At 41.6% G+C, this 23,713-nt stretch overlaps 1 protein-coding gene across 1 annotated transcript in view; it reads left to right on the top strand.

The window, feature by feature from the left end:
* The window catches only part of MBP (myelin basic protein), a 92,539-nt gene that overhangs the window by 57,439 nt on the left and 11,387 nt on the right, over positions 1-23,713 (top strand). Inside the window, exon 3 of the mRNA XM_009324937.1 lies at positions 17,586-18,016. Coding sequence (XP_009323212.1) covers positions 17,586-18,016 — 431 coding nt within the window. The remainder of the gene's footprint in view (positions 1-17,585; positions 18,017-23,713) is intronic.

The raw sequence follows: 23,713 nt of genomic DNA, 5'->3' as shown, positions 1-23,713 counted from the left end.
AGAAAGACGAAAACTGCCTGCTGAGAAAATCGAGGCAGAGTTGTTGTCTTTGTTTATTTCAGAAATGCGTGGTGGCTTGCGCATAGTGCTTCTGCACACGCGGGCACGCACGCACGTTTCTTGTCTTGCGAGCGCAAATGGAGCGTCGTTTAGAACTACTAATTGTTCAGCCTTCTGCAGGTGGGCACAGGTCTGCTGCACCTGAGGAACTGCCAGCTGGAGGCTGTGAATCCCAGGTTAGTGCAGCACCAAGCCCATTCCAGGCCTCAGCCAGGTTTGTTGGCTGGGATAAGCGTGGTGCCGAGGGCTGCAACATGACTTCTGCTGGCCTGGGGTGTGAGCGGAGCAATCTCTGCCTGTAGAAGTCAGGCACGGTATCGCCTGGCTTCCTGGGGTTGCATGTTCAGTTAGGGTAACCAGGAATGTGTGGCATGTGCATCTTTTGTATACAAGTGCTGCCCTGTGATATTCCTTCTGGTGTAACCTATTGAATCTCTCTCAGGCTCTTCGTAAATTATTCTAGAAGTGGTGGTTTTACTCATTCTCATACTTGTTGGGTGGATTGAGAGGAACATACCCAAATTACACTTGGAAAAATGTGTTTATAGCATTGCTTGCTTGTTAAATTATTTCAGATCGTGTAGCTCGATCATACTGTCATTTTAGTCTTCAGTATTAACAGTTCTTTTTGCTGAGTGTGGTTTCTTCATCACATAAAAAGTGACTTTATACATTCCTAAATAGCAAAATAAAGTTTGAATTCTTTTTTTTTTGTTTTTTTTCCTTTCTTCTTTTTTTAATAGCAGTAACTCTCACGAACTGGTACAAGGCTTGGTACTGTGCAAGCAGTTTTTCACTCTTAGAATGCTGCTACTGAAAAGCAGATATTGTGTAAAGTACCATCGATCACTGCCGCGGTTTTATACAGTTTGTCACCATTGTTCTTCGTATAGCATTGAGTCACACTTAGAACTATGGTACAGCTCACAAGTGTTCAGCGGGGGGGTGGGAAGCGTTGGGGGTTTTTACTTTAAAAAAACGCCTTATTATTTGTAATCTAATATCAATGATTTGTTAGGATAGAAAATATGTCTAATGTGGCCTAGTCTAGATGAGAACAGGTTTATTAATATATTTACAAGCATATAGCGTGGTTTGTAATGATGGAGAGTGGGATGGAGTTTCTAAAGACCTAGAACAGCTGAGGTTAGATACTAGAATATTAAAGCAGAAATCTAAAAGGCTGTTCTGACAGATGATTAGCTCAGAGGCAGAAATGGACTTTTGTTGTATGTCTAGATTTATTTTAACAGCTTTGGGATTTCCTAATAATTTCCTGGGTTTTTTTTCTGACTAAAAGCATACTGTAGCTCAGGTAAAATCCAACTGAAGTACTAGATATATATGTCTTTAATTAAAGAGATGAATTACGTAAATTTTGGTAGTTTTTTATGGAGACTGGTATTCCCGCAGTGCCACAGAGTTTATTGTGCTCCCTAGATATGTTGCTAGGACCCATTATCTTGTGCTTTTGCCAACTAAGAATCCTAAGTCTACTACAGAATTCAGATTTTTCCTGATATTTGATTTATTTCTTCTAATGTAGCATTGATTTAAACAAACTGTTTCCCTATGAATACGCTTTAGTGATTCCACCAGGAATTTTGTTTTCATCTGGCAGATTTTTCTGGCTGCATTGATGGGGATGCTAATTGACACTACCATCATTGCCACTTACAGTGGCACTTACACCACAGTAAATATGGTGGTGGTAAGCACAATAAACGCTTTTCTCCGTGCTAAGCTTGCCTCAATCTGTTGTAATGTGTATATATGAACTGGTCTCTGTACATTCATGGCTATAACATGTATTCTGGGGTGGAGAAAGATAGGACTAAGACTCTAAGAAATGTTTCTTTCAAAGGTGAAACAACCTGAAAAATTGACAATTGGAAACTTAGCACTTGTTGGAGGTTGGAGAGGTTTATTTTGCAGAGAGGGAGCAAAGCATTTGTGTGAGTTCTCTAACTAGTTTTTATCTTAAAAAAATTTACGGATTGACAGCAACGGTCAGTTTGCATGAAGTAATCATATCAATTCTATTGAATTTGTTAAAGGAAATTTTCCTCGTGTGCATGTTTATACCTGGGAATTCAGCAAAGGGAAACATAGACTATTTTGAAGATTTTATTTTACATGTTTTAGGCAAAACAATAATCAGATAAGGCAAAAGAAGTGAGATAAATTAAATCAACTGCTATACTGAAGACCACTGAATGCTTAGTAGAAAGGTTGGTCTATGATAGCCTGTGGCTTTTATGTTCAACCGTGATGGTCTGGAGTGTATTGGCATGAGGGAGAAGAGATTGAAACTTGTCACCGTATGTATGGAAAGAAGTTTGGTATCAGGATAAAGTACTACGGTAAGGTGAAAAGTGGGTACCATTTCTGCAAGCAGAGTTGAGAACAGAAGACTTCTTTAAAAAGTATCTACCATCCAGACCTTGAAATAAGCAGGAGTGAACATGGGAAGGTGAGAGGGGTAGGGAATTTTAATTTTTCTGCTTTCAATTAGTACGCAAAAAGTACATAAAATTTGCATATAAATAGTATGTTATAAAAGTATGCTTTATATCTTACAGTGTAAAATTCAGTCATGCACTAGATTTACAAATAATTCTAGCAAAGAACAGTAGCTGAGCTGCACTTAAAGATTTAAAAGTAGTGAAAGATGACCACCTCTGTGCTAAGTTCATCTGTTCTTCCTTTGATCTTCTAGCAGAAGAATATTGAGGAGTTAGTGATTGCCCATGCTATGTGCTGGAAATTAATCCATGGAAAGAACCTGCAATAAGTCTATGCACCACGCTTTTGTCCAGTTTAGGCATGCTGTGAGACTTGGAGCTTGACTACTTCGTATTTTGCTGCCAAAGGGAAGTCACATTAGCACTGTGCTAAGCTACAGCTAGTTGTCAGGATGTCTTCCGATTGACCTGCTTATGCCTCGTGCCTTAGATAAGCTGTACAACTTCCAGTTGGCCTCAAGTGCATGGCAAACAAGATGACTTTGAATTGAGGCGTGGGCAGAGCACATTTGCTCTCAGTCTAGCAAACACTATATAAATAGATCTTTTAGAAATGTGAGATTTCATGCTGTGCAGATGGTACCAACAGCCCAGGCTACTTTGGAAACCTTGTAATCTTGCCCCCTCCTTCAGCCAATATGGAAATGTTTTGTTTTCCTTCCCTTCCATGCACTACCCGTGTAGATGAGCTTGTAAAATGAAATGGGGAGAAACCTATTTGTAATTGGGACGTGGAGGAGGCATCACTGTATGATCTTTGTGTTAGCACAGCCATTTAAATTGCTCTGGGAAGGATGAGAAATGAAGTATTTCTTCTTTCAGTGCATAAAGGACAAACTCCAAAGCTGGATCAATCTGTGGCACCAACCAAGCGACACTTAAGGCTGGATAAGAGAACTGTGGGCAGATGCTGATCCAGCAGTGCTCCATTAGCAGAGCTGTAGAGGGTTGATGGGCTACCGCTGGAAAGACATTTGCAATATGCATTGTGAAATGACTTTGAAAGCTCTTAGTATAGACAAATGTCAGTAATCCAGAGCAGCAGAAGGATTTGAGAAAAGGCAAAAGCCCATGCAGTATTTATTTTCCAAGTGGGAATCCTTTGAATTTAGACATTTTGTGTTAACTCCCAGTATCATAAGGTGTACATGGGTTTTAAGCATTTGACAGCGTAAGTTAGGAGAGGTGGTGCTTTAACCTTGTGACTCGTCTAATTGATTTAGAAGTGAGTATGTGTTGTCTGCTTCTGACAGCTCTGACTGGTATTGGGCCGGTAGGCTTTACAACCAGAAGAGATTTCAGAGGTTAATTGCTGTGGAGAGAGAATCTGGAATTTGATCCAGAAGCAGCCTGCTAAAGCCTGCAGCAGTATGGCGAGGGATCGCGATGTCTGGAGATGGAGCTTTTGGAATTAGGATAGGTGGCATGGCAGAGTGGTTCGGACAGCAGCTTTGGTCCGGGAGCCTAGTGAAGAGGAGGTGGGAGGAAGGACTGGCAACTGGTGGGGGGGCAGAGAGGGAGCGGGTGCTTGACATTGGGAGAGCAGCAGGATGGTCTGGCAAATTGGAAGTGCAAATACTGTCCTTTCCTTCAGGGTTGGAAGACTTACATCCAGACATTTAAGGCTGTGGATTCTGTGGTTCACCGTGGAGTGTATGGTCTTTTCATGTGACGACTTGTAACATGTTTCTTTATTCCCTGCTAAATGCTGGCCATTCCTTGCAGGATAGGCAGACAAGGTGATTTGTATCTGGCTCTAAATGTCTGAGTTCACAGTTCTCGTTAACCTCTTCATCATCAAATGAAACACTCATCTCTTTCTTTCTGGTATCTTTCTTCTGAACATCTTATCAGCTGTCTGTCAATATTTTATATTCTTTCTGTGGAATAATCTCTCTGCTGTAAGACCTTGTGCCAATTTGGTCAGTGCAGACTGCTTTAGTCCTTTGTATTCATTGTTATATTTGCTGGAACTTCCTGCTTGGTTTCAAGTATTCTTTATTCTGGTTTTAGGACTGCACTTGAGGCTATTATTACGAAGATCTTGCCTCCTGTAAACCCTATGATAAGTTCTGGAGATAAAGTTTCCTTCTAATGTGTCTTTTTTTGCCAGGCAGGCAAACATTTTAATCAAATCTCATATCAATTGTTCAGGCATATATTAGAGTTTCCTTCTGAAAAATATTTCTTTGGATATCAAATTTCTTCACTGAGGAAATCACTGAGAAGGCTCTGAATAGTTTATCACTGCTGTATGATCCAAACTGCCTCTAAAACTCTCGAGTTTTTAATTGTATAGAGTATAAAAATACAAAGGCCTTGAAATAATTTTTGCTAATAGTTTAACAAACTACCCACTGTTTATTGCATGTATTACAATATTTTTATGCCCTCCGCTCGTTCTGCCACAGCAATTACATGGCTCTGCTCCTAGGTCTGTGCTGACGTACTCCATTATGCACCTTCCAGACAAAGCTGTTTTGACAAGCAAGACAGAGCATGGTGGCAAAAATCCCGTTCCCTCCCTTCACGGTAGTCGGCAGGATGCATCGTCCTTGGGTGCCAGGGCCTGCAGAGAGACTTTAAACGGCGAGACCAGCCAAATGCAGCCTCGGGAGTCTGTGCCCCTGTGGCATCCTTGTCATAAATGTGCTCGGGTGTGGGTGGTTTCTGTACATGACTTGGGATATGGTGTGTGGAATTTGTGCTCTGAGTAACCTGGCTTTTGGGTTTATCTTCAGAGTTTAGAATGATCATTTTGACTGTCACCCTCTAGAATCCCATGTTACTGTATGAATACATTTAAAAATCTGTTTAGAGTAAGCATTGACAGGCAGACAAAAACTAAAATCTGAAATGCTGAACATCCTTGAAGTGACACATCTGCAAAGCATTTACTGTGTTTTTAAAATTAGCAGTTAGCTGCTGATCTTTTAGGCAGAATTACTTCCTCACTGTCCATACCAAAGGCAGAGCTGGCGCTGCAGATGGCTGCTAACACACAGTGTCCATATCAGACAGGGATCTTCTCTCGTTGCCAGCATCTTGAACTGGAGGCGAAGCTCATGACCTGGTCCTCTGCTTCCCCAAAGGGCACACAGGTGCTCATGTCTTCCACCTCATGGATACAGCTGGTGGTGTGGCTCTTGTCCCCTCAGAGCCACAGCCAGCCAAGCCTGCAAAACAGAGCAGGAGCTTCTTCCACTGCTAATGTCTTAGGTTGAGCTGGAGGTGTGAGTCACGACATGGTTGTTGCGTTGCTCCAGGACCCGGAGGTACTTGCATCTTCTACCTCCTGGACACAGCTGGAGATGTGGGTCATAAAATGGGCCTCTGCATCCTCACAGGGCAGGGAGCTGCTCTCACTGTTGGCATTGTGGGCAGAGTAGGTGGGAGGTGTGGGTCACCACCTGGGCTTCTGCCTCCCACAGGGCACAGAGGTGCTTATATCTTTTTAGAGTACTCCATCGGTTTCTGAGATGTGACAAGCTCTACGAGCAAACTCTGTGCTACTGGAAGAAACTCCTGCTCTGTTTTGCTCCTCTGACCTTTCACCACAGATGTAAGGTGAAAATTAATTCCAAAGTGAAGATAATGTCAGACTGATACAGTGTCTTAACAGTTGTGGACATGTTCTGACTGTGGAGAACTGCAGTTCAGGCAGCCTTGGACATCCTTACAGCCCCTTTTTGGCTTTTTTGAGTATTTTTTGTCAACTTCTGTAGAGCCAGATCTTCAATTTTGTTTTACGTGTGCAAGAGTGCAACACAATGGGAAATGGTCTACAGGGTTATTTGTGCTCGGGTATTTCGGATATTTTTAGAAGTGTTAGCAAATATGTACTTCATACTCCGAATGTGTCATTTATAAGACTGTAGTGTATCTTGGAATTTTCTGGAAAAAAATTTCTTCTAAAAACTACCAGAGTAACTCCCCTCACTGTGAATTCTATAACAATGGTGACACCCTGAGATCAAGTGGGCTATTTAAAGCTTCAGTTCAGAATACGTTAACAGGGGAAGATAGAGAAATCCAGAGATACAGCAATGTACACGTGAAGGATGCATGAAAACTTCAACCGTATTGATTACAGCATCCTGCAGGTGATTCACAGCTACCAAATACCCAGCTTGCGTTGTGCGCTGCTCTCTCTAGGACTGCCATGTTCCTATAACTTGCTTTTTCCCTGCGCCTGCTCTATACAAAGCTATCTTGGAAATCAAACTTTGAAGTTAATGTCCCCAAAAACGCAAATCAGTGCACTATTTTGGGGGGAGTTACAAGCATTCATATTCTCTTTTTTTTTTCCCCCAACATACAAAGAACTCATACACAGTACTTTAGGCTATATTCACTACTGTGAAGTGTTTTGTTGGGGTTAGGTTTAGGTAGTTGGTCTCGGGAAAACTTAACACACATGAACAGTATTATTCTGTAGGACTAAAACGCAGTTCATATAAATAGGGGTGTGTAGCTTCATGCTGTAAGTAGTTTCCCTGTGGCCACAATCAAAGTGTGTTTCTTAAAGCTAGCATATTTGGTTAACTTATTACCGCTGTATTTTATTCTGCAGTTTATACTTCCTAAATAATAATCTACCACTCAGACACTTAACCCCCGGTCAAGAAAAAACAGCAATGTTACCAAGCCCTCTTTTGGAGAGGCTACATGATGGGTTTTAACAGAAAATATTCTACAGCTGGTTTTTTGTGCTGCTTATCATGCTCTGAGCAACTTCCTTTGAACCGGCTGGTTCAGTCACTGTCCTCACCTCGCTCGTTTCACCAACATTTCTTTTTCTGCTGGTTTTAAGGCCCTGTTTCTCCTTGGTGTTATGAAAGAAATATAACCGTAATATTGCGTATTCAGTTGCACTGACAGGAATCGGTTATTTTTCAGAAAAACATAACTGATGTGGAAAATAAAAAAGATAGTGTAAGTTGTTGTGAAATCTGATGTAAGCGCTAGTCATTTTGTTGTGCTATTACTTTGGGAGGGGGTGGGATATGTACAGGTTTTGCAACCTAATGATTTTTCAGGTTCAATGTGACTGTAGCAGAAAAGATGAATAATCAAGCAATCTTTGTTTAATACTAGTCAGTTGCACAATTTTTCAAGAAGACAAACACTGATGGATCAAACGGGTGATTTAATTTTTCCTCTTTAAGTACACGAAATTGTTCGTTACAAATGATACCCCAGCTCACTTTGCTGTGGGAGGATCCTTTGTGAGATACTCAAGATTAAAACAAACCTATATGTTCTAGTAACACAAAGGAACACTTTTCTTTGAAACTGGTGGGTGGACAAAATTCTTTGGTTAAGTTTCTAAAAAACTCTCTGCGGGCTGTGTGGAGCATTGCCACATGCTTCTCATAGATTCAAAATTTCTGCCATAGCAAGTCCCACTGGTTTCAACCACAGGCTTTTTTGTTTTCTGTACTCTCCTTTGTAACCCTCAGCAAATGGAGGCAGTGGCAGAAGTTCTGGAAAACAAGAGAGAGAGAGGCTGCGAGCCAGGCCTACACTGCTGCATTCCTCTGCAATGGTAGGCCACCGTGTGGGCTTCGTTTCGGCTCTTCATTGTAAATCAGTGGCACAGATAACCAAGTGACCAACTCTGTGAAAACATGCAGAGCGCAAGGCAGTTTGTACAATCAAGTGGATTGGTTTTAATTACAATCTTGAGATCAAAAATTACTTTCCCACAGGGGATATTTTTAACTTTTTTGAATGCCTCTTTTTACTTACATATTTCTTTACTTAAATATGCTCACAAGCATACACCACCTTCACACACACCCATGAGGCAAATAAAGTCCAGAGCAGTTTTCTTTTTGCTACTGTTTGTGCCGTGTATTGCCAAATCACTGGCTTTCTTTACATGTAGCTGGTCAAGACAGTTAGGCAAAGGCAGCAGATGGCTTCGTAGAAGACTTTTCTGCAAGACCTCAAAAGTTGGGAGTAACCAGTAATTTCTTACAAAGATGCATCACTGAATTGCAGAAATGGGGTTTTATAGTACACCCCATTAGAACAGGGGAAGAGGAGGAAATTAAGCTCAGTGCAGTGAGAGACAATGTGTAACTTAGGCCTCCCTAGCTAATTTCTTGCGTGTTGAATCTGGTGTGACTTTCAGAGTAGGTTTAAGAAGAAAAGGTCTGTTGTAACTCTGGTTTTAACCTTCAGCATCATCTGAAACAGGAGAACGCATAGAGTTGGTGTGCAATTACTGCTACAGTTCATATGGTTTGAGATGCATTGCTGACCAGCTTGCTCTGATCTCTTTCCTTTGACATGGCCAGAATGAACATGGCTATTTCAGCTGCTGCCACTACTCATTTTGCTATGTTAACTGAGCATCTGTGTGAAGGGCTAAGTTTCTTCAGTAAGAAAAGACAGGAAAGAGGATACTTAAAGACATAAGTAACACAGGGTGTACAAGTTTGGGGGTGGTATGACATCGTTTTTCCTCCATCAAGTCTAAAACCTGGCTCCCAGAGAGCAGCCCCTCACAGTGGGTAACAGGATGTTAATGCATTTCAACCCACAGTAACCACATGTGCTTCCTGTTAATATCCAGACTTTGGGCATGGACTACAACGTTGGGTTATTACTGCACAGTCTGCAAGTGTTTTCACATCTCTGACATGCCGATGCTAGGAGTTGTGTGTGCCTTGGTGAAGAGCCCGACAATATATGAGTTTTCCAGCAAAAGGACCCCTGGTGATGGTATATCAAAAATCTCTGACTCAGATAGCATTACTACTTTTTACACAGTGATACTGTAAAGCTTAGTTGTCTTCAGTGGAACAATAATGCTGAATACAAGCTGTAATGAATATACAGCGTATTTTCAGTTTTTATTTTTATTTTATATTTGTTTTATAGAACCAAGCCTCTCGAATCATAAAATTGTCAGCAAAACTAAAACCTATGTGCTCTTTGCTAATTCACGAGATAAGACTTGGGAATTATTAGAGTGTCACCATTCCAGCTAGATGTTGCGTTCCTGTGGGTTTTCATCTGGTCGTTGATTGATTGTGTCATGGTTTTGCCAGGTACGTTGAAAAAGTCAGTGTAGTTACCCTACCGAATGAGATACCGCAGCAACGATTCCCCACGGCCCCAGTACCACCTGTTACAGGGATCCCTCTTCCAAAGGCTGTTAAGTGACAAGTACACCTTTGTTAGCTTTAGTGCAGAGCGATGCTTACGGGGTGCGTTTATCATGAAACTGGTACTCTTGTAACAAGTGACGGTGCACGCTTGCATATTAAACGCTTTGTCTGGGACAATGAACTCTAGCAGAATTTAGGGGAAGGGAAAAAAAATATCACGCTGTTGATTACCCTAATTAACTTGCAAAATTAATACTCCTTATTTTTCATCACTCCATAATCCAGCACTACTTTTATAGACTAAATAAGTGTGTATTGACTGCTGTGTTGTGTTCATCATCTAGCTTTTAAGGATTGGGTCCCTGAAATGAAAGATCACAACTTAGGAAAGCAGATAAGACTAGTGATATTTGCTGTTAAAGGACATAATTTACTGGTCATGTTGCATATAATTTTATAGTTTGCCTCAGTATAAATATGACCTTGAAACAGTTGCTTCCATATTGAAAGAAGTGTATTTATTTTAACCAGATTCTGTGGGACCCGTGCAAACTGGTACTGCCTATACAAACAATGCATACACTAGGCCCAGTACGTAAACTCTAAAAGTCCCTTCTTGTCCCTCAAGCAGGGGGTTGATGATTTTGATTATCCTTGTGCAGATCAACAGTGACTGTACGTAGTAAAAAACATTTCTGGCAGATCACCTCTCTCGTATTGGCACCCTTCAGGATAAGCTACTTCACAAGTAGATTTTTCCAGTTCTACTTCCTGAGTTTTGAGAATTATCTTTCATGTAGCTGAGGGAAGTCCTGAAAATGGTGCATCTCAGGATGGCGACCAGACCTACTCTTGTGTGCTGAGGGAACTGAGAAGAAACTGTCAAGTCAGCTTGGAAGGTTTGTTTTTCTCAGTGTCGAAAGAAGAACAGCACTAGTGTTACAGACACCTTTGGCAGCCAGCAAGTTTTTCATTGACTAGCCCCTTGGAAAGAAGGTTGCTAGTCATTTCAAGAAAGATTTTACTGGGTGTCTTACCTAGTAAAACAGCTACTTGTGAATTGATGCCAAAGTATGTCAAAAGTTTGAGGTGGGGTGGGTTTTTTTTCCCCAGCAGATCTGGAATACATTTTAGGTTAGTATCAGAAATTAAGTGAGAAAAATTGCACTTTTTTTTTTCTCCATACTGTTTTCTACTTTCTTAGGTGTCATGGGTTTGAGCCCCACGTTGGGTGCCAAAAAGGACTGTCGTGGTTTAACCTCAGTTGGCAACTAAGCACCACGCAGCCGCTCACTCACTCCCCCCCACCCGGTGGGATGGGGGAGAGAATTGGAAAAGCACAAGTGAGAAAAACTCGTGGGTTGAGAGAAAAACAGTTTAATAATTGAAATAAAATGATAATGATAATAATATGATAATAGTAATAATACAGAAAGCAAGTGATGCACAGTACAGTTGCTCACCACCCGCCGACCGATGCCCAGCCAGTCCCCGAGCAGCGGCCCCCCCCCGCCAGCTTCCCCCAGTTTATGTACTGAGCATGACGTCACATGGTATGGAATGTCCCTTGGGCCAGTTTGGCTGTGCCCCCTCCCAACTTCTTGTGCACCTGCAGCCTTCTCAGTCGGTGGAGCATGGAAAACTAGAAAGTCCTTGGCCAGTGTAAGCACTACCTAGCAACAACTAAAACATCGGTGCCTTATCAATTTTGTTCCCATCCTAAATCCAAACACAGCACTGTACCAGCTACTAGGCAGGAAATTAACTCTATCCCTGCCGAAACCAGGACATATATTTTTAGTACTAAGGTTTATTGTAAGGAAAATTGTGCCGCAACAGACCCCTTATTCACTGCTTCATCAGATCAGTTTAGAAGCGTACTTGACTCATCAGTGGAATGGAAACACCTTCGCAACCTTTCGTTCTTGTCTGGTAAGAGCCTCATATGCTCTATCATGTCTAATGTATGCAGTGACGGAGGAAAGTCAAAGGAGTGTGTGTTATGCTTAGCAGATGGCTTCTCATCTTTGTGGAGGTTTGGTCTACAGCTTGATTAGCCCATAGAAAAAGCTGAGCTTCTTGTGCAGAAAAATAACTCTTTCTTCAGTTACTCTGAAGCTACAGAGAAAATTTGCCTTTGGGTGAATTTTTTCCCTAAAAGTGATAGGCTGTGGCAAGGAGGGAGGGATGAGGGCGAGCTGTAATGGAAGTGGTCTCTTGGCTAACTGCAGTAGGAGTGTTAAACTCACGTGAATCTGTATTATGAGACACACTGGCATTTCTTTCTGCATTCGTTTTGCTAGCAAACTGGAAAAATGTTTGTGTAAAGGCTAAATGCACCAGCAGATCGGTTCTGGTTGTGTTCAGCTATGACCAACTGTTTGTTTCACAATTATGCTGCATGCCGTCTATTCCAAACAGAAATATTTGTTCAAAAATTATTTCCAACAGTTTGACAAGCATCAGACAAACCCAGTAATTAGATCTGTGAAGTGAAATGTCTGATGGCATATTGCCTTCTAACCATATTAGTGAACTTGGGCTGAGCCATTTTTTGTCTGCAGTGTCTTAGCATAATGAGGATAAATCAAGGTTTGCAGTTCGGATTTAACAATGCAGACATAATTCTTTCCTCCTTCTCCCAAATACTTACGTAGTGAAGCCTAATGGCTGTGGGCACTCCCATCTGCTGTGAGCTGCGCTGCAGTAAAAGCCCAGACCAGGAGCTGGATTGTACCTCTCACTGGTGCTCACGGGAGAGAGTGGACCCGCCTCAAGCATTTTGATCGGATGACTCCTGTATTTTCTGCAGCCACTCAGCAAAATGATCAGGAGATCCGTAGATTTGTTCGCTGAACCTTTCTCTGCACCAGTTTACTGGTTTGCACCCATTCTCTCGTCCCCTTTTCTCCTTTTAGTCTGATCAACGGGTGCTCCCACTGCATGCTAAGCCGTGCAGCGCTCCTCGGTGCCATCTCCAGCGGTAGAGCTCTGGCTGGAAGCCAGGACTGGCCTTGGTGTTTCTGACAGATGACCTGCACCAGTCTGCGGGATGAACAGTTTTTGCTACGCTTGCCTTTGATACTTGATACAGCTGAGCACCAAATAGTTGGATCCTTTTTCCAAAGAAATTAAGTGTTAAATTGGCCTGATTTTTATTTGATCCTGGCTTTTGTAGTAGGTCACAGTGTGTAATTACCGCTGCATGTCCAGACTCCTCATTTACACGCACACCCAAAGCTCCATTGTCCCATCTACTCAGGAACGTTAGAGTTTGAAGTGAGGTGTGTGATAGGGCAGGAAAAATGGAAGTGTGTGACTTCATGACAGTATGACAGACTCAAAGCTAGAGTTGAATTAGGGCTCCCAGCGGTGCCTTATGCTATACTTCCTGCAAAACAATCCCTTAAGGTCCTTTTTCTAGAGAACTTAATTGCATAAAAAGGAAGGGCAGACTGTTGGGGAAACAGTTATCTTAATGCAGTGTTGGAACCCAGACATCTTCAACTGCAGCTCATATGTAGTGATGATGGACGTGTTTTTTCTGTCCTTTTCTTTCAAATGTCTTGGTATTACCATGAATGTTACTAAAAGCCACGTGTTCCGGAACAGTGGTTTTCAGCCTCTTAAATAATGCAAGGCAAACTATTACTAATACATTGCACATATGCCTTACTACTACAGCTTACTGAAGATCTTGAAATCTTAGGCGTTACAAAGCTGAGTAATTTTTAGGTGTAACCTTTTGTTGTTCAAGTGACTAAAAACAGGTAAGTCAGTGCAAAATTCCAGAGGTTTTACTTAATATTTTAGTATCAGCATTTCAGTAAACGTACTGACATATTGTTGACTCAGAATTGAGAACTTTACTGCATTACATTTAACTATCCATTGTTGTCTTATAGAAGAAATAGGACCAAAAAAGTAGAAAAGGGCAAATACACATTATATTTCATATGCTGAAGAGCACTGCTTTATAAACATACGTGACTTAAGCTAAAATGAAAAATTGATTCAAAAGGTCCCTAAAGTTAAGTGAGAACTTTCATCTTCTCATACCCTGCGAAAAGAAGGCCAAGAAAAAGGAAATTAGTAATCATCACAGCAAGCTGTAGTTACCATAAAATATATTAAATATTCGGTGTTATAAATTCGATTAATGTACTTTCTGGTGTCTGTAATGAGTAAATAATACTTAATTCTTAAGATTTCATACAAATATTTAAGCTGCTGTCATGTATTATTACAATCAGTATTTGCAATATGCTGTGACTGTTGTACTAAGCCTCTCTTGAGAAGCCAAAGTAGGGGAATATGCTTCAGCTTTTATCAGCTTCATTTTCCTTGTTTATTTTACAGCATTTGTAGAAGGAGCAGCAATAAGAATGTGAGAGGAATTACAAGTATCTGCAAGAAAGCAAGACTGGAAAGGGGTGGGAGGAGATGAAAAACTTGTAATCCTTTTTTTTTTTTTTTTTTTTTAAACTTAACACATTAAAACTCTTAGCTTAACAACCTCTTTCTAGGTTGTCTTCTGTATGGAAGAAGACTACAGACTTCTATATACACAAGGAGGGACTATCATAGAGCTGCTCTACCAAGCAACCCATGAGAAGGGTATTTGTATCCAAGGACTCTCCATCAGAGATCATACTTTGTATAAAAGAGGTTTCCGTGGTCTTGACAGTAGCTATTGTTTGAACCACGGGGCTGAGACGTCCCAGCCAATTAGAGGCTTATGTAAAAGTGTTATTTTGATTCTCAAGAAATGGGATAAACTATTAATGTCAAATTGAGCATTAAGGCACAGTGGTTTTGAAAAAACTTGTATGTGGCCCAACTCCTATTAAAGGCAATGGAGGGTTGGATTTAATACTGTTTTATTGAACGCACCTTTGGAATTTCTGTTTTGTTTCATTGACAGACTGTTCAGAATTTTTGGTCCATGTATATTCATTCGTTTTGGGAGTCACTGTGTATACAGGGAACAAATGGCTTTGTTCACTCTGACCAACGCGCACAGGGAAAATTGTGCCAGCTGCAGGCTCAAGAGCTGCATAGAGCGAGGGGAAGTGGAAAGGTGGCGTTGCCTTGGGGAGTGGTCCTCAGCCACGCCTGGAGTGCCAAATCCCTGCTTGGCATCTGGCTTCCTCCCGCTGCCTTTAGGCTAGAGTGAGGATGCGCTTCTCCCATGCTCTCACTTGCGCAGCTTTCAATGACTATTCACTTAAATGTATATAGGCGACACTTTAATAGTCTTCCGGTAATGCCTATGGCAATGCATTCTGCTGTACTTACTCTTTAACCCATTTTACAAGGGTTTAAAAAAAAAAACCAAACCAATGCCTGTAGACCTCTTCCTCTCTCAGCAGCTTTCTCTTGTACAAGTGATATGGTATAGGAAGGGTACTCTATTTTAGGAAGAGAGCTTCATCTTGCAGGGAGAAAAAAAAAAGATTATCAGTATCATATGCACAGCATTTATAATGGATTTTACTAGAAGAAGTCTAAATATTTGTTTCTAAATGAACGAATAAGCATATGTTTACATGCTCCATTAATTCTGGATATCCTTAAGACATTATTAAAGTGATCTGTCTCTCCAAATGCACTTGAAGACTTTGATTAGTTAGCTCAAATATTAACAATATCTCTCTGCTAGATATTTTTAAATACTAGAGAAGACTTAAGCATGCAGAAAATCTAGAGGAAAACTTAAATGTGCGCTTTGATTACTGAAATAAAGCGTACAGAAAGATTTATACTTTATAGCTCACTGCGTATGCATTGGGAGAAGCTACTTTTGTGGCACAAATACCCTTCTTTGTTGCTTACCAATACCCATATTCAGTGACACAAAGAACAACTGTTGTAAAAAATATTAGTATGCAGATGGTCTGGTGTTTTGTTAATGCATTTAATGAAATACAATAGCTCTTCTGTTTGTTTTTTCTTTTTCTGTCCTTGAATGGATTTGTATTATGGTATAGAATCTAGGCTCAGAGTTGCTATTTAAAATGTTTTGCAGTTTTAGAATGTGTCATATATCCATGTTAGTTCCTTTCTCTTTTGCTCGATTAAGAAAATCATTTGGGGGCTTTAGTAGTTTCTAGTACGTTTGAAAGTATCTGTTCAGGAAAACCAAAATCCCAAAGTTGCCAGCAGATGTTTTCCTTCAGTGACAATTAGCATTGGTTAAATAATTGTATTCCCGAGAAATACTTTCAGATGTTTTAACCAAAGAAAATTTTCTTGAAGTTCCTCAACATTTTCTAGGTAGTTTTAACAGAAGGGGGGGGGGAAGAGGAGGAAGTTGCACAGCAAAACTGCACGTTATGTTTTTATAAGAAAAACTGTAGCAGACTGATTACAACAAATTGTAACCTAAGTACCGGTATATATTTGGAGAAGCCATCATTACTGTCATGTTGTTATCCATGAAATTATTTCAGAATTATTCTCAGCCTGAGAAGAGGTTTCTTTAGTGCCCTGTGAGTGGGCGAAATCATACGAAATGACTGTGTCAAGTCTAAAATTGCTCTGGTGAATCAGCAAAGTACTTGAGCCCAGAGTACTTTGAAAACGTAACGGTATTTGCCAGATCCTATCCCTCCCATGGCAACAAGGACCAAATCAAATGGGGATTTAATGAGGTAATTAGAAGACCCTAAAGGTAACATATGACTAACTGTAACTTATTTCTGAAATTCTGAGCCCTGTTAACTCCAAAAAACGTTTCTGACACGGAGTGAGTGTGTGGGAGGTGTCTGCTCTGAAGATTGCTTCTCAAGCAGTGACCTACTAATGTTCTTTCATTGTTCCTTGGAGGCGAGACTATTCCTCAGTGGATGCAGTTTCCTTTAGAACAGTAGGAATAATGGGATAGACTATAAAAAAATCTCCATAAATCTTTTCGTCACTGGTAGGAGCTACTACAGGTTAATGCTTAATGGTTAAGAATCAGCTACAACTGATTCTTTTCAGATATTTTACTGAGTGCATCAGAACACAACTGTGGAGGAGGCAGCAGACATTTCACTTGCACCACGGAGGTCTGTCTCGGCGCCTTTCTTGGCTAAAAGCTCATCGGTTTCTGATAATTGTTTTTGTCACTTTTCACAAGCACTAAATGCAAATCAGACAGTTTTGCTCTAGGCCTTCAGCATCAGAGCTAGGACATTGTACGCCGAGTGCCAGGATCATACACGGAGAAAAACCGTCATGGGAAGCCAAGCAGAAATTGCAGTTTAGTGTTCTCTGCTTTTGTTTTGAAGTGAGGACAATTGAAATAGTGGAAAAAACCTCCCCTCGTTACACTTGTTTGCTTGGTATCGAAGTTACAGTGAGGGATTCCACATGGGGGCAAAACCTTCAGGTACAAAAGTTCTGACGTCGTGGAGAGGGAACGTGCAGTTGAGAAGGCGCAGTCCTGCAATGTTGCTTTAATTTTTTATTTTTACTTCCCCCCTCCCCCGTTTTGGAGAAGAGCGGCACGTTTTAGTTGCGGTCCTCAAGGGAAAGTACGGGAATTCTGATTGTTCAGACATTGTAACTGAAAGCTGCCTCATCAGTAAGCCTTCCATGTAAATAAAGTTAGTTTCACTTGTGCTTTGAACAACTAATTGATCTATTTACAAACACGTTTAATTAAAAAACCACCTAGAACTACTGCACATTTTGTGTGAGAACATCGTCCCGGTTTCGGTTCCAAGATAGCTTAATGTTCTTAAAGGCTGGTAGAGAACATAGTTCCATTACAACTGCACATATTACGGGTTTTGTATGAAATGAGCATCTCAAGGCAAGGGAATGAAAGCAGCATTGTTCCAGGGCTGTTTTTCACAGGCCTGTATTCATATCTCATCCTTGTTGTTTGCAGGAGAGGCAGATGTGAACCAGAACAATGGGACCTCCACGAAGAGCCCAGCGGTGACAGACTCCAAAGGCACAGCAGACCCGAAGAATGCCTGGCCCGAGGCCAACCCAGCTGACACGACTGGTCGCCCCCACTTGATCCGCCTCTTTTCCCGAGATGCCCCAGGAAGAGAAGACAACACCTTCAAAGATCGGCCCTCAGAGTCAGACGAGCTACAGACCATCGAAGAGGACAGTGCAGCAGCTTCAGAGAATTCGGATTTGATGGCTTCACAAAAACGCTCTTCTTTCCGACACGGATCAAAAATGGCATCTGCGAGCACTACAGACCACGCTAGACATGGATCTCCAAGGCACAGAGACTCGGGTCTACTTGACTCGCTGGGCAGATTCTTTGGAGGTGAAAGACACGTTCCCCGTCGGGGCTCGGGCAAGGTGAGCTCTGAGGAATAGAGAACTGCACAGCTACAGCAAAATAAAGTACAATTAAACAGGAAGGGTGGGACTAAAAGGAAGGTGTAACTGCTCTAATGCAAGAGTTGATTTAGCCAGCGAGACGGTACTTGCAGGTGTGTAATTTAATGCTTGGCTTTAAACTGAAAACAACAACAACAAAAAAGCATAGATCTGGGAAACAAGAGGAGCTATTCTGGGTAGTATCAAGGAGTTTTAGTAATCCAGGTGGCTCTAGAAACATTACCGAGAGGAATTTTTATGAACATTGAATGTGGTGCATTGTATGCATTTGTGTGCTGTGCCATTTAGAGAAACTTCAGTCTGCTTTTGTGTCTTGTTCTCAAATATCTGCAAAACGGAGCTGGATGAGAGTACTAAATGCAAGACAATCTCTAGATAGTTTGGCACTAACTGAGGCCAGATTCTCAGCCTGCTTGCGCAAGAGCATGTTTTAAGGTCAGTTGATAGCATTGCTGAGGAGATGGCTTGACAGATATTATCCTGAATCCCAGGTGTACAAAATAGTCCAGCTGCTTTATTCTGGCGGGAAGTGAAGATTTATATTCTAAGCATTTCATATGAGAAATTGTGTAACAAATCATTTCTACATTATGAGTTGAAAAACAAGGTATTGATGAAAGGGTATTACTTGAATTCTTTCCTTTTCCAGGATTAACCCACCTTCTCTGATAAGTTATGCAGATGGCACGTTACTTCACTATTGTTTGAGTGGCAAAGTTTAGAATATTTTCACTGTACCCTTTGCCGTGTAAATGACAAGTGGAGTCTTGTGTTTGTGTGTTCACACACTGCATAAGCATTTGAATGGAACTACTGTAGGGCTGTAAAAGCTTTTGTTTTAGCTGAATAGATTGTTTGATGTAGTTGCTCAAGTTGTGTGTTGCAAAAAGCAATGCTCCTAGTTGCTGGTTGGGCCCAAATTTTTCAATAACCTTTGACAACCTTTGCTGTCTGTTTAACAGTTCTAACCTGCGACGCTTGCCGGGATGGGTTAGTGCGAGCAGCTTTCCCAAACCAGCCCGTCTCGTGGTGTTGCACTGGGACGTGATACATAGTACCCCGTGGTTTAAAACTGCTCTGCTCTGTGATCACACGACAGCTACAGGCTGTCAGCGTGCTTCACAGCTCCGCGCTTGGAAGCACAATGTATAATAGCCCTTCCCCGAAGAGTTGTTGTAATGTTCAGACCACTGGATGCAAAATACTCGAGAAACTTAAAACCAGAAGCTGCTCACACTTGGTAGCCAGTGCTGAGCAAGCCGTGTAGTTCGGTCTTTTTGTTTCTCACATTTACGAACTGGGGACTATAATGCTTGTGACAAAGATTTAGCAATTACGCAGTCGTTTCTGTAGGTATGTAATGTTCATACACGCAACAGGCAGTTGGTGGGAGAATGAAGAAAACCACTTTTCTTACTGTTACTGCAAATATCCGAGACTGTTCCCAACACTGCTATTTTCTGGAACCTGGCTGGCTAGCTCAACTCTTGCTCTTTTATTCATCTACTGTGTTACTCGATAAAAAATAGTGTATGACATGCTCTTTGTACACCAAGGAAACAGTACCAAAAACTTGGATTCTGCATACAGAATATACAGAGGTATGTACGTTCTTGCTTAGCAATAAAACAAACCAACCAACTCCCTTTTTGGTAGTGACGACTAAAAAATGGCTGCAAGTTGTACAGATTCTGTATTTTATCGTTTGGAGCGAACACGATCGCTGTGATTCTCTACAGATCTCTACGTAATTGTGTACGAGAGGACAGGGTATCATCTGTCTTATCTCTGTTGCTGTTCAGTAAACTGCTATTTTGAAGCACTTAAATGTCTGCAAAACAGTACAGAATTATGGACAATTCTAACATCTGTTTAACCTGGCAGCAGAATTTTTTTTTAAGAACAGCTACGTATAGTTAGACTCCTGACTTGCAGATCTTAGCCGGAAGCCCAGAGAAGTTTTGTTATCTTGGCAAAAGTCACTCACGTCAGGACTTCCGGTGCCGAAGCATCTCTAGCACTGTTTCACACAAGGATAATGCTGATGCATGAAAACCTGTCCTAGGAAGCTCTGCCGTAGGAGGGTTTCAGTGCGGAGAATATCGAGCAAGCGGCAGAGACGGTTGTTTCAACTATTATTTATTTAGCCTTTGAATCAATGCCTTTTGGTTTCTTGTATCAAGGAAGGCTTGTGGTGTCATTTATTTATACATGTGTGTACAGAGGAAATCTAGGTGGCCAATAGTCTTATTTGTGCTTAAAACCTGGGTAGCTGTCACTTGATGAATTTTGTAGAGTGTCGGAGTACTGATAGATGATGAAGGCGTTCATGGATGAGCTGAAATATGAATAAAGCCCCTTGGCAGTTTTCCAGACTCCACTAAGTAAACAGGCCTTTGGTAAATAAGATAGCATGAAAAGCACCTTAAAGGGTGAATTTCAAAGGCTTGGAATTGAAAAGTTCCTGGGACTGCGCTGTTTATTTGCTTGCACTTGTTTCTGCTTGATTTTTGAAACATTTTGGAGCAATTCTGCAGCTCTGCCTTTCTTGCCATCTTCCTTTTTCAGCCAGCCCGTGCCCCAGTGGGAGCGTGTGTCTCAACTACCCACACCAGCAAGCGCTGGAATGCAAAGACAACACTTGCTCTTTGTAAAGATTCGGGGCTGACATTCAAGGAGAACGCATTATAAATTCTTTGTGGAGGCATTTTCATCTCACAGCCATAGCTGAAAAGCACGTTAATGAAAGAGATTCACTATTGTGTACGGAAAGGTGGGGTAGGAACAAAGCGGGGACTGTTTCGTGGCCTCCGTTTCTCCCGTGGAGAGGGCTCTCCCTTACCCTGGAATTCTGAAGTTTAAATTTAGAGTGCGCGGGAGTCCCATGGGAGTAAATAAAAATAGAAATACTGGAATGTACAGAAGTACTCCTCTCCTCTAAGGGGCAGCAAACGCATTTGCCATTGTTCCCCCCCTGCCCCATCAAGGTTTTAGGTAACTGAAACTCAATCAAAACCGGCTTGAATTCTGTACTTTCAAGGAATTTTTTTAAGGTAGAATATTCCCAACAAAACTATCGTTGTGCACAGCCTAAATTGTATTGCATTAAAGATGATTTTTAAAGGGTGACAGAAAGAAACTGTGGTGCAGACATTTTAAAAAGCATGCGAGACAGCAGTGCAACTATAAATTATTTCCTTTCTAATCTTTATAGAATACTTATCTCAACATTTGTAAAGCGTATAAGCGAGTTTGTTAAAATGATCAAATCTTTCTTGTGCCTCCTAGATAGTAGCCTGTATTCAACTTCACTGTGTACCCAGTGCTGTTTTGTTTCTTTTACGCAGTTGTTTATGCTTTTGTAATTCTTTTGTTTACGGGTTTGGGGTTTTTTTTATATTCCTACTGAAGTTTGGATTGTGAAATAAGAACTTTTCTGTCCTGGTCTAACATTATGCATTAACGTACTAAACTTTAAACTACATTTGTGACACACACGCAACAGACCAAAATGTTGTGAATGACAGAAATAACAGGCTGAGGCCAGACGTGGTGAAAGGTTAAATCCCTTTTTCTCTTACTTTTTGCTTCAGTTTTGTGTGCGATCTTGTAACGCTCCCCTGTTGCCTGTATGAACCCTTGCTCCTGTATTTCTTTCTCCCTCTCTCTGTGTGTGTGTGTGTGTGTTTGGGTGCAAGAAGTGTGGAAGGCAGACACGGGGCTTCCCCTTCCTACAGACAGGTAACAAGGCATGAGGAGTTTCGGGCTGAAGTTCTTCTCCAGTGGAGCAGAACCGGGGTTTGGGGTCAGCATTTCTGAACAGCAGCTCCAAAGCCAGCCCCGAGTGGAGCAGTCGCTGTAATGGGGGTCTTCAAAAAGGGTTTGCCGTCAACAGGCGCAGGCGAAAGGCTTGGGAACCGCAGTTCTAAGTGGTGACCGATAAATCGGCACAATACCCAGGCACCTTTTTTCTTCTTGTGCTTGAACTCTAGTCATGTTTCTTGTGCGAGCTTTAATGTATACTACAGCACCATGAAGACTTTTTGAAAAGTAGTTAAATCAGTGCTAGTCCGACTAGTGTATGATGTGATTTAAGAAAATACTTACTGTGATTTTTATTTCCAAGTCTTTTGTTTTCAGGGAGTGGTGTTGCTCGTGATACACTGTTTTGTAAAACCTGCTGTGCAAGCAATACGCTTGTAAAAAAATTTTTTATATAGTTTACGGTGGTTGTAACAATAATTTTGTTTTAATCTTTTGCTTTATATGTGCTTTATGTATTCATTAAAATGTTTACATGCCAAAACTGGTGTACTAATGATTTAATTTGTTTTAAAAACTTTAATCCATTAACAGAAGTTGCAACGAAGTACTTCATAGCATGCGATGGGGTTTCGGATCACTAGAAGAGGCTGTATGTCTTTCCACAAAATTCAGCTAAAACAGGGTATTGGACAGAAATGGATAAAGCTTGCCCTCTGTAAGGAAACGACTAGGTTTTAAGTAACTGGAGCCGCTAAATGCGGTGTTCTCGCTTTACGATAATGGGAACTGAATCTGGCCTCTCTTTTTCATAGCAGGTCGTAACGAATGATGAATGACCTAAAAATGAATCCGTGTATCAGAATTGCCAGTTTGATAAAGCTCACTTCACTGGTAGGGTAGGCCTGGGAGCGCTTTAGATTTGGCTGTTTTAAAAAATAGTAACCTGTACAAAACAAGCAAGTGGCAGCAGGTGAGTACCGTGTGGCACGGGGCGAGTGAAAGCCTTGGGGGCCAACATGACGCAGGATGGATTCTGACGTGTTCGTTTAACACGCGTATAACCATATACGCTTAATAATTAACGCACTATTTAATGCACTGCAGCTAATCATCTCTTGCATTTTCAAAGGAATTGCTGCTCGAAGCAATTATTACAACCTGTAAGAGGAAGTTGGGGTTAAATGCCGTGTGAGGGCTGCCTAGAAGAGCAAGCAGCAGCTGTGGGCGAAGCGTTGGCCATGCCCTGTGCCCAGGCTACCTGCGGATGTGGGGCAAGGTGCATTCAGAAATGGGACCAAGGCGTCGGGGCTCGCCGATTTGTATTAGGAGTTGGAGGGAAAACCATGACTGGGGGGACAGGAAAAGCCTATGCATTTCACTGCTTTTACTGTCGTTTAGATGGTCGTCTTTTGCCTCTTCAATTCAGAAATGTATTTAGTAATGCGTTCAGGCTACAATGCTAATTAATCAACTGAAGCATTTTAAAGATCGCCGTTTCTAATCGGTCTACAGCAAAAGATTTCCCCTTTTCATTAAACTTCTAACAGTATCTTCCAGTTCAGTCTTTGCTAGACTATTTCTAGATTCTTCTACCCGCCAGCATGATACAATCATAATAATCATCATCATCATCTGTTTAAGAGGGAGCTAACAGGGTGCTCTGAAGAAGAGCTCCAAGGGCTCTTTCGAGCGCTCGGTGAAGTCACAGCCTTGCTGGTACGCTTTGCCTGGGCCTCAGCCTAACGGCAGCGCAGAGCCGTGGCCCCTGGAGAGGCAGCCATGAGTAGGAACCGGCCTCGGCTGTTCTGCGGCCATTCCTCTCTTCAGCTGGGCGGTACCACAGCCCGGTTGAGAATAAGGTCCAGATTTAATTTTACCATATCTACCTGG

Source organism: Pygoscelis adeliae, unplaced genomic scaffold (assembly GCF_000699105.1).
Source record: "Pygoscelis adeliae isolate BGI_AS28 unplaced genomic scaffold, ASM69910v1 Scaffold135, whole genome shotgun sequence".
In the NCBI taxonomy this organism is placed as follows: Eukaryota; Metazoa; Chordata; class Aves; order Sphenisciformes; family Spheniscidae; genus Pygoscelis; species Pygoscelis adeliae.
This window is presented reverse-complemented; position numbering and strand designations above follow the sequence as displayed.